At 36.8% G+C, this 11,675-nt stretch overlaps 1 protein-coding gene and 1 long non-coding RNA gene across 3 annotated transcripts; both read right to left on the minus strand.

Moving 5' to 3' along the window:
• Positions 1 to 798: 798 nt before the first annotated feature.
• LOC308192813 lies at positions 799 to 4,144 on the minus strand. 2 transcript variants are annotated; one of them, XR_013949135.1, is made up of 5 exons: positions 4,017 to 4,144; positions 2,322 to 2,435; positions 1,945 to 2,028; positions 1,562 to 1,858; positions 799 to 960 (listed from the first exon to the last, which is right to left on the minus strand). It is a non-coding gene; the product is annotated as an uncharacterized lncRNA (long non-coding RNA). The 2 variants fall into 2 exon arrangements; XR_013949136.1 differs by having other exon boundaries at positions 1,945 to 2,037.
• Positions 4,145 to 4,822: 678 nt separating this feature from the next.
• CATSPERE (catsper channel auxiliary subunit epsilon) lies at positions 4,823 to 11,162 on the minus strand (the record flags this gene model as incomplete). The annotated part of the gene is given in 4 exon segments (XM_080587005.1): positions 4,823 to 4,953; positions 4,956 to 5,004; positions 9,602 to 9,625; positions 9,629 to 11,162. Coding segments are annotated over 4 exon segments (351 nt in total). The 5' UTR covers positions 9,776 to 11,162.
• Positions 11,163 to 11,675: the final 513 nt, after the last annotated feature.

The raw sequence follows: 11,675 nt of genomic DNA on the forward strand, positions 1-11,675 counted from the left end.
ATAGAATCAGTAAGGTTGGAAAAGACCCCCAAGACCATCATCTGGTCCAACCATTTCCCTACTACCACTGTCACCCACTAAACCATGTCTCTAAGCATGAGGTTCAACCTTTCCTTGAACACCCCCAGGGACAGTGACTCCACCACCTCCCTGGGCAACCTGTCCCAATACCTGACAACCCTTTTTGAGAAGAAATGTCTCCTAATTTCTAACCTAAACCTCCCCTGGGGTAACTTGAGGCCATTCCCTGTTCAGAGAGTGATCTTTGGTTAGAGGAAATGGTATTGTTGCAAAAACCAGTCAAAGGTTTGGCTGCTGATGGTCAAGTAATTCAAATGCCTAAGAGACTGGTGTATAAACCTCGGGTCCATCTGAGCTGCTGAGGGCTGCTGGCAGTAATCCCTTAGTTGGCCAGTGAAACTGTAAGCCTGTGGACAGGATGCCTGTAACTCCTTTGGGTCATGTTCTTCATCTGCTCCTTTGGCCGGCAGCTAGGAAACAAGCCGGCTGTTACGAAACCAAAGGGTTTTGTAGAAGGAAGCTGCTTCCATATCGGGGAATACTGTGGAAAATATGATTGTATCTTAAAAACAGCACGGGTCAAAAACCTCTGAAAAGGCAGGGACTTCATTTCCAACTAACAGTATGCGTTAACTGGAAAAGAGAAGTACAAAAGTCTGCAGTGACTTCTAGCGAATGATTTTCTTCACTCTCCTGCTTGTTCCTTGTCTACAAGATGCAATGTGAAGAAAGAGGAAAACATAACTTCTAGCCTGTAGTGATAAGAGAGAGATAAAATCCACATTTATATGAAGAAGGCTGAAAAAGTTCTAATGTGTCATTTATTTGACTTGGAAGCTGAACTTTGGTATTTAAATATTAGACTTATTACACAGAGTAGTACCACAATGCTATATCTCTGTCTTTCTCAGTGATACAGTGATATTTTCATGCCATTATCTGCAAAAGACAGGAAAAGCCTTATGAGCAAAAAGACTGGAGATTAGCTAGGTGTCAGACACAATGTTAACCATATGTGAATGCTGCAGAAAGTTATGCCTTAGACGGTATATTTCATACCAGGTTGTATTTATAGGTGTAGTTTGGAGAGTGAGCAAGTATGGTATGGGGCTACTTCAAGATACTATGATCAGTTTGGCAATTTGGATGTTCAGATATTATCAGAGGACAGCATATGATTTTCAAGATCTCACTCCAGATCTGCAACAAGTACCTTACCTCTCCAGTGATGAAGGGGTAGAAAACCATGATTTCCTGAGGCTTAGTATGGATACAAACAAGGACAATATTACGGACTCTGCAACAGTGGCAACTACAGGACTACTAACTAATTCAGGGATGTGCACCAGTGATGATGGTAAAAGACACTTTGACCTGTGACACTACAGTACGTGGCACTAAAGTACACAAAAAAAAACTCTTTCTACCATATAAATTTCTATCACATTTGGTACCAAAGTGGAGGTGCTACAGAAATGGCTAGCAGTTTAGAATTTACTGATGAGAAATCAGAAGATTGCAATAATAGAACAGTAAGTACCTGGTAAGTAAGGTCCCGAAAAAGCAGCTGACTATTCCAGGCCCTGCGTGCTGATGGCACAGAGGAGCTGAAACTGATGCTGCTACCTTGGCATGCACAGAATAAGTGACATCTTGGCTGAGTAACTGTGGTGACCAAAGTTCTTGAGCTCATGGGGTCTTCTTTGTTCCTTGAAGATGACTTTTGATCCTAAGTAGCTACAGTTTGGAAAGTCTTACGAGAAGGTGGTGGAGAGGAGTCAGGCCAAGCTCTTCTTTCCATGTCAGAATGCAGCACAGGCTGCTCAGGATAAGTCTCCTACAAGATATTACTTCTAGGACCCTTGTGTATGTACTTTAGGCATCTTAGGGTAGGGGGTAGTGGTCAGCCGTGGGCACTGTTACCTCAAAAGAAGTGTTAATGTGTGAAATCCAGGGTTTCTGCTTTGTAAAACTGAAAGCCAAGCTTCTTGAGCCCTGAATTGGAACCTGGAAAATCTCAGAGAAGAGCAAAAAACTAAATCATTGTCTGTCCATCTATGAAGTTTCATGACATTTAGTTTATACCATAACATTTTAAATTGCTTGTATGGGAGAAATGCATTTAAAAGAGCAGTCTGTGTTCTTGTCTTTATGGAAAATGCCATTGTCTGTTTTGTTTTCAAAGATACAGAAACAGTAGAGGAGCACCAGTTTTCAGCCGTAATGGAGAACTGAGAACACCAAGGCAGCTTAGATTCACAGAGGAATGCAGAGTGCCCCACACAGGTGTTGCTACAAACCTCCTGTGCGTCCCACGCATTGGACATCCTCACAGGTAAGGTGGAACACAGATGGGCAAATGCTGTGGGAGGAACTGGAGGGCTCTCATCTGTGCTCTCGCCCAGGGGACCAACCTGTTTTAAGGGAAGACTGACTTCAGTAGGAACAGATTTTCACTGCAGGTGAGATTTCTAAGTTGATTACTGTTTTTTTTTTCTGATTTCAGTCTTGGTACAAAATGTACAGAAATAGATGGGATATGAGTCATGCAAAATGAATCAGTAACAATGTTTAAAAATGTGCATGTATTCAAGCCAGATTTCTACAACTCTTATAATCTTTATGAAAAATTTCATAAACTGTGAACATCAAATGTGATTGTAAGAATTTCACCATTTATTTACTATGGAGTTTAATTAAACTTATTTTAGGAAAAACAGAAAAATTGCCATTAACAGCATAAGCTTTGCAAGGTATCTTAACTTGATGATAAGAAAATTCTGGCTAGAAGTGCAAAAATGTCTTCAGCTGGAATTAAAAAGTAGATGCAAGTAAGACTTAACTGTTATAACAAATATTATAACCCTTGCATTTATATACTGAAGGAGTAAATAAGCTTGAGAGGATATATAATCAAAATGCATGCTATTAAGATAGAGTTAACATTTGTTAAATATCAGTAAAACATGCAGTATCAAAAAAAAATGCCTTCAAGGACATATAATATTCCCTCTGTGGACTGTGCTACTCATTTTTGGAACTGAATTGGCTGCAAACCTTCTACAGAGTGGAAATTTTGCACAAGTATTTCTATCAGACTTTACATTGAAAAATAATGCTAATATTTCAGGTAAGCTAGTGAAAGCCATAAAGAGGCGAAGCTAACTCAAGCATGAGGCTCACACCTGTAGCTTAACTTAGCTCAGCTTGGAAGATGTCTGTTGAAAAACTACTAGCTACCACTGACCTTTAACATGCAAGTTAAAGTTACATTGACTAGCATGCCCTTTATATATGAAACTAAATACATGAAATAATACTATAGAGATATAAAAAGTGCTTACAAAATCATCCTTTAATAAACAAGATTCATTTGATTAAGGTTCAAGAATAAAGCCTGTTTTAAGTAAAAAGTACTGGGGTATTTAGAAGTTCATTTTGTTTAAAAACCTTACCAATACCAGGTATCTTTTGTACAGAACACAGAAAACAAATTTAATATATTAAATAATAGTCATATTTAGAAACATTTACTAGCTGATGCATTTCCATTATTAATGTACGGACTGCAAAGAATGCTTTTAAATCTCAAAAACTGAAATAAAAGCTGTTAGGTTATTTTCATAATTGAGAGCAAAGGCAGAGAATCTTATGAAACTGTCCAGTTCCCAACATCACCCGTCCTTGCATATTTTAATGAAAAATTTAAGTTCTTGTTAAACAGATTAGAATTAGTATTAAAATTATTTAAACCCTTCTGTAGTTATAAGTAACACTTGAACTATCTTGTAAAATTTTAGTACATTTGCAGTTATGATTAATTTTTCGGCAGTAGAGTCAACATTTGTGAGCATTTGGGTATGTAAATACAGATTTTTACACGTGCCGTGCTTTGGAAAAAGCACATTCTACAAGAGTTAGCCCAGCAGTATCAGCAGGGCTTTAAACATAGTTAATATGTCTCTGCAAAAATCAGGATAAAAAGGAACACTTACAGCTTTGAGAGAGGCTAGAGAAGACTTGAAAAGAGTCTTCCCTTTACTGTAGGTTTAGTATAAGCAAGGAATTTTGTAGAAACTGCAGTGCATTAACCAGTCCTCACTGTTTTCAAACTGACCTCTCTGCTGGGGCTTCAAGCATGTACACTTGAAAGAGGAGGAGAAGAGAAGCCAAAACTCTCTTTTTTCAGGTTGTGAAGAAGGGTCCTGGCACAGGAATCTCGTTGGTTTCAACTGTAAGGGTAGCCAGTAGAATTACTTAATAAGGAAACGTGAACATTGTTTGTTTTATTGAGCTGTCAGAATTTTCAGGTTTATTGTATATTCCCCAAAATATATGGAATGTGGGGTAGTACACTAAATATTACACAGATCAACTTATTTTTTTTTTAGAATTCGGAGCGGATGAAAATGTTAACATACAAAATTGTTAATTTAATGTAAAAGGAAGGCAAAAATTCTTCAATAGAAACTATACTCTCATAAGTTCTTGTAAAACATAACATGATAGGACATTTTCAAAGATTTTCAGATTACCTGTGTTTACAAGCAGTGTGGTTCTTTTTTTGTAGCTGCCTCATTGTTTTGAGACTATGTAGTAAGTATTTATGCTGTGAACTAATCTGAAAAATGGAGAAGTCAAGGATTCTGAGAATGATATCAGAATCATTTCTAAGTTAGAGCTAGGGAACAGTGAAAATATTGTTAACACCAAAGCAAAAGGAAATCCCGGGGAAGAAATATTTTAAAAATACAAATGGTCAGCATTTTATCTTTTTTTTGCCCCATATCATTACACTTTTTCACATTAAAGAAGACAATAACCTGTAGTTTGGGTCTAATATCCTCACTCTGAACAGATAAATGGCATTAGGACTAGAAGCCCAAACAATGTAATTCTTAGAAGTGCTATTTAAAATTTGATTCTGCTCATACATCCTTCATTTGTTCTGTTCTCATGAAACTCAACACAAGATCTGTAATTCTGAACAGAAACAAAAAGAGTTGCTTCTGAGGTAGTTCTGAAAAACAATCAGACAGTTTTTGTTGTTGTTTTTGTTTTCTTTAATATGCAGGTAGTGGCTAAAAATGATAAATAGATCCTGCTATGTAAATGTTCAATTGAGCACAAATTAAATGTCCAATGAACGTAAATTATGTAATTCAGTCCCTTCACAGCACTATTAAGAAACTACCAGTAATTTACCAAATACAAATATCAGTCCTTAAAAAACATGTATCTCTCCTTAAGATGACCTCTTAGAGAACTTGCTGATCTTATAGTTGGAAGTCAGTCTGCATTCAGTTTATCATACTCGGTCTCTGTTATACAGATCTCAAGGCTACTACTGGACAGAAAAGGCAGAATATAAAATAGATAGGGAACTTTAGAGTGCCTCAGAATTTACTTCTGATGCTTCAGAAAATATTTTCCTTAATCTGAAAGAGTTATGAAGATGCTTCATAATTATGGCTGAAGTCCAGACAAGAACATCTTGGGCAGACAGGACAAAGTATTAGCTCTGTGGATTTTATGTAACATATTCTATTATTTCCTATCCAGCTTGGCTACTTGAAGGTTAAAAAAAAACAAACAAAAAAACCACCACGAACAAGAAATTAAAACAACAACAACAAACAGATTTTGTGGTTCATACATTCTCTTTACATTCTTTCAAACGCTTATGACTTCCTGACATGGCTTCCAATGGGAATCTAATCAATCAAGCAGCAAAAAAAAATAATAAAAAATTACTTACTCAAAGTTTCTTCTCAAAATATATTATTGTCTGTATATACATGTCTACATTAATACCATCCATATGCATACATAAACTCTATTTGTTAGAAAATTATCCTGTTAATATAGACCAGGTACACTAACATATAAGATATGAGGGGGTGCTTCTAGAGAAGAAGAATGAATTTTATAGGAAAAAAGATGCATACAAAGATTTCACTGAGTTAAATGTCAAAAACCGTCTTGGATAAGAGTTTTATGTATGTTCTAAAAGTCACATTATCTTTATACAAAAGAAAGGTTAGCCATGAGGAACTGACTCTCTCACCTAAATTAATAGGGCAAGGTAATGACTATTGAAGAGGTTATCTTAGAGGACAAGTTTAGAAGAAGCTTGTAGTCCCATAGTCAAAGGATTTTCTTTTCAACAGATGTAGAAATTTAATTAAGATTCCATTAAAAGAACAGCTTGATATAAAACTGGGTGGGGGGAGCGTATTTTATAGGCAATCGATGTGCTTAAGGTCCTCATTATCATTAAGGCTCTGTCCCAGCTGTTCCTTCCTCTGCCACTAAGGAGGCGGCTAATGAGGCTGTGTGAAGACAGGCTCGTGTCCTGCAGGAACAGGTGCTTGTAGTGGCCTTAACCAGAAGGCTGTTGTACATCAAGGAGTTAATGACCCACGTAACAGCTGACTTGAACAGGCACATGCGTGTGCTGTGCTGTACATATCGCTTGAATGTTGGATGAACCTACTAATTGCAGAGGAGAAGGCTATACGTGGCTCTTTCTTGGCACCTGGCCTGGCACGTCTCGTCTTATCTTGACGTGAAGCAGCATGTTCACATATCTTTTCACTTGAGAATAGAAATGATAAATAGAGTTGGTTACTTCCAAGAAAATCCTATAATAGCTCTAAAGACTCCAGTGCTGGCAAATCTCACCACGGGTGGTATCTGTGTAGCAGGCTGTGCCCTGACTAAAGGTCCAGCTAATGCTGTACGACTTGGGGTTCCCAGCATCTGAAGGGATGTAAGGTATCTATGATACCCCTTTTACCTTTTCATATCGCCAATAAATGTTGGTTTAATCAATACCTAAAATAGTCCAAGTGCCTTTCTTAATGGGATCCATAACTGACACTTGCTAGCAGTGCAATACAGTACTTGTTTTCTACGTTTTGTAATGTAACTCTAAAGTACAGTGGGTTTTGCCAGATCAGATGAGTGGAATCCCAAAGGACAGGATTAACTGGAAACGATGGCTTTGAAATCAAAGTCTGATGAAAGATGTCAAATGAAGATTAAGATGCTTCCAAAAAGAGCTTCAAATGACTGTCCTGTGAAGTCACTTTTTTATTAATAACATATAGTCATTCTGTGCCTATTGGGAGATAAAAAATGGCCAATACTGAAGGAAGGTTCTTTTATTTTTTAAGAGGTATCAGAAGGTTGTGAGGCTAGAGAAGTTAGAAGAGAAAGTTTCCACTGTTCAGGCTCTACATACATTGGCTGTCGTAATGTTGAACTTCTGGCTGTACTGTCAAATGTAAAGGACCCTTTGTCTGTATCATAACAACTATCTGGATGGTCAGAAGTACGTGTCTGTGCTAGCCAATAGATCAGCCACTGAGGATTTTCAAGTTGCGCGTGCTGCTGCTGATGGAAGTTTTTGGTATTTAGGTAGGCTTTCTACTCTGTGCTCTCCTTTGATGGTGACTTGGTATGTTAGGGGGAGGACTCTGTACAGGAATTACTGTCACTTGAATGAAAGGGTTCAGATGTTTTTTCCCCTCCTTCCAAAAGCCAGAGCCTCTGGCAATTCCAAAAATGATTTGGTTGTTGGTCTCAGTCAAAGGCAACCATCTCCTGTCAGTCATTTAGGCAGGACTTGACAAAGTGGCGAAAAACAGTGGATAGTGTGTTTGGTTATAACTGTGGGTCTCCTAGCTTGGGAACTTGCTGCACATGTCAGCATGAGCAAAGCACCTTGGGGAAGCTGTGTCCTGTCTTTTCGGTACCTGGGTTTAAACACCAAACAGGCAGAACGTTTAGCTGTGATATTTTCTAGCTAGTATTACATATAGCTACATTATAATAGCTAGAATTGAGTGTCCTTTTCTAATCAAAACAGTTTTAGTATACTCTGATAGTAGAAGTATTGTAAACAGATAGATTTAGCTGTAACGATGAAATAGATTTCAAAAGATTTACCCTAAATGTAGCTGTAGCTGCGCTTCTACTGTCAAGACCACAGATGGACTACTAAAAAAGCTTACTGATTTGTAATTACATTATTGCCCCTTTGAGCAGAAGCCCAAGTTTGGGGTCCTGTGAAAGAAATTTTTTTAGATGGGAAATAAACACTATGAAGTTGACCTAACTGCCAAGGAAACTACTGATAAATAGGATATTCAAATGGAGTCCTTTCCGAACTGGCATCAGAAAACAAAATCCATCTCTGGCTTTGCTGCGGAGAAGATGTCAAACAAATATGTTTCTCTGAACAACATACAGAACACAGGATTTTGCAGAAATTTCAAGCCAGATACTCCAGCCCTGTGTGCAAGAAATAACTCATTCTTTGCCTTTAATTTTTAGGAAAGTTGTACAGAGTTTTTGCTGCTTATTCCACTTCCATTGGCTTGAACCCACTCTCCTAACAGCTTCTTGTTGTGTGCTTGCATCTGAGGATTTTTTTTTAGTTCTCTATAATCCTCTTCTGGCTTCCTGTCTAGCACTCTTCCTTGTGTTCTACTATTTATATTACAAAAGGGTTTCAATTATTCTACTGCTGCCCACAAAGAATGCTTTGCTGAGCATTAAGTGATACCTTTGCTTTTGTCACAATATGATAACAATGCTAATAACATATTTTTGGTATAAAACTATCCTTTCTGAGTACGATTAAATCAAGGCTGTATTGTCATATGAGCTTTATTCCACCTTGTCAGTGCTTGTCCATAGCCCCTCCTCCAAGGATATTAGCAATGCAAGAACACGAAGCAAGATGACAATACATTTTATTCACAGCATTACAAGCTATTTCTAAACATATGTTTTCGTACCTGCAGTCCCCATACTTCATCCAATGTAAAGTTTTTACTTTCATTAAGCATCATGGGCCAAGATGGTGCTTTATACAGACAACCTTCCTGTTAAAAATAGAAATTGAACAGATTAAAAATGTAAAATTGAAATGTGTATCATTTGCAAATATGGTACACAAGAAGGCGGCATCATGTTTCAGTATGTTTGATTTACTTCTCTTTAGGAGATAATTGTCTTTGTCAGGGTTGCAAATGAGTAAGTATCAACCATCATGTCCAAACCTCCAGCATTGCTCCAAGCATTTCTTTCATAAACTGGGCTGTCAGAGGGGGCCATCAAAGTTCCCTTACCACTATATGTAGATGAGGAGTTGGCTTAAATATCCTTTGCCATTCTCCTGAAAAAGGAAGTAATGTACTCATTTTAGTTGTAAAGAGATTGGGCAGAATTTATTTTGACAAGACCATGTGGATTAGTGGGTATTATTTTTTTTTTCCTCTTTAGAGAGAAGGAAGTCTAAAATTTCAAAGAGATTTTTAAGTTTCATTTCCCAAACCACATTCTCATGGGCAGGTTTTTCTTCTGTTTAGTGTATCATTTTGATACCTCCCACATGCTTATTTTTGAATAATGTATGATGTTCAATCCACTACATTAAATGCTAAAATACTAAGCTGTTAATACATCCATTCAACCTAAAGAGGTCTCAATATATGTAACAACAGTCATATTTTGCATGTAGACCATTATGCCTGAAGCATTTAAATTACATCCTTGGTGGTTGACTTACTTTTTTGATGGATGAAGTATACCCTTAGTCAGTTCTGCCTTTTATCTCCCATAATATAAAATTTGCTTCAGCATTTCTAACAAAAATCGCCATTGTATCTGTAGAACAAGGAATGTGGTATCTCAGTAGAAAAGGATAAGCACACAAACAGCCTTTGTATTCGTAACTGTGCATGGAGCAGGGAGCATGTAGAGCTGCTGCTGCTGCAGAGGATCAGACAGGTAGGCAGCATGCTGACAAGATGCCTTACTCTAAGACATCCTAGGGCATCTTGGAATTACAATACCGATGTGGTGCAGTACCCACTGGGACTAAAGCGTCTTGTACTATGTACAAAAAGGAACATAAAGATTTGATAATATTACTCTTGCCATTGGACCTGGATAGTTTCTGCAGCTTCACACCCGTACGCAACATTGGTGGAAGAAGTCTTCCTCGTGCCTCACAACTTATCAGCAGTTTACTTACAAAGAAATAACAGGTTGGATATGCTCTTGATTATGAAGTTCCATTAGGCAACCATATTCATTCCAGTCATAACGGGCTATCTGAAAATGGGGAAGTTGTACGTTGAATATTGCACCACACTTCTCTTTTTTATAAGCAGCCCAACTAGAATGAAATCTGTAACTCTCACCTGGTCCTCAACTGTTGGATGCCACAGAAATTTCCTAATGAAAGGAAAAAAAAATCAACAATCATTTTGTTAAACCTCTTGTTTTTTCTTGATACAATATAGTGTCAATTGTTTACATAGAAAGAATTCAACCTGCCAATCTTTATGACTTAAAAGCAGCAAGTCTTTCTACTATACAGTTTAAGCTTCCTTATGTTTTAAAAAGTTTACTCAAAGATGACCATAGGTTCTAAAGATTTGTAGCCAACAACTGATACCAGCATTACCCAGAACACATAACTAAAAATTTAGATAACAGAAAAATTGCAGCCCCCAGTTTCTTTACTTTGTTTCTTTAACTTTTTCTTTTAACAGCGCATTGGGTAAAATTTTCATCTATAGCAGCCTGTTGGGATCAAGTACAAATAATGCTTTTGCAGCTATTTCAGACAGTAATCTGAGTAAAGAAAAAAATATTTCAATAGTTTTCTGCATTGATTCCATCAGGCCACTGTCCTGGTAGAGAATAAGTAGAGAAATTACATCTTTCTACACAGACTACACCTGAGGCCCTAAAAAAAAAAGAAAAGATGGTATTCATAAATTAGCTTCATTTAATATGTATGCACTGCACAAACATGTAAATTATTTTTCATTTTTATATGCTATAAGAATTAGCATTTTTGTACAATTTTTCATCTATTATTTAAGCATTCTGAACTCTATTCACAAAAAAACCCTTTCCAATAATTTCAGTGTGTTACCAAATTATTTTATTAAGAATTAAATCTCACATCCGTTTCACTCTCCATATCAGCAATAAAAAGTACAATAGCTCCATCCATATTAGCAAAGCTAAAATCGATGTTAATGGATTGTTTTCAAACCTCATATTAGGAACTCTGGAAAGCTGTTAAATATACACCTATATACATCGTCCTGCATATGTCTAAATATTGGTCTCCAGAAACTGTGCTTCAATTACGAGTAACAAGCAAACATGGCTCCAGTTTGTTGTTACATAAACTGACAGAACATAGTTCCCGAAGCTTCCACTCCTAGACTATTTAACAAACTACTTTTTTTTTTTTTTTCCAGGTTGGTAGAAAACTTACTTTTTCTTCAATTATTCTTTGTGATAAGATTTTTTTAAGGCTATGCAGTTTTAAAGAAAATACAAAAAAGCTGGCTTGTTGGGATGAACTTTAGACTAGCTTTAATTTAATTCTAAAGGTAAAAGAGATCTACTGGATATGCTTTTACTTTCCTAAGCTTTTTAATACGTGAGAAATCCCTGTACAAGAATGAAGTTTGAGCTGATAGTACTGTACTGATAGTACTGTACTTCTCATCACAAATATAAACAGTTCAGAGGGTTATTGGAAAATCACACTTTTTTTTTTTTTTTTAAATTTGCAGACAACTCATACTTTGAAATGCAGAAAGGTCAAGTTTGGA

This window comes from Anser brachyrhynchus (assembly GCF_964034855.1).
Source record: "Anser brachyrhynchus genome assembly, chromosome: 3".
In the NCBI taxonomy this organism is placed as follows: Eukaryota; Metazoa; Chordata; class Aves; order Anseriformes; family Anatidae; genus Anser; species Anser brachyrhynchus.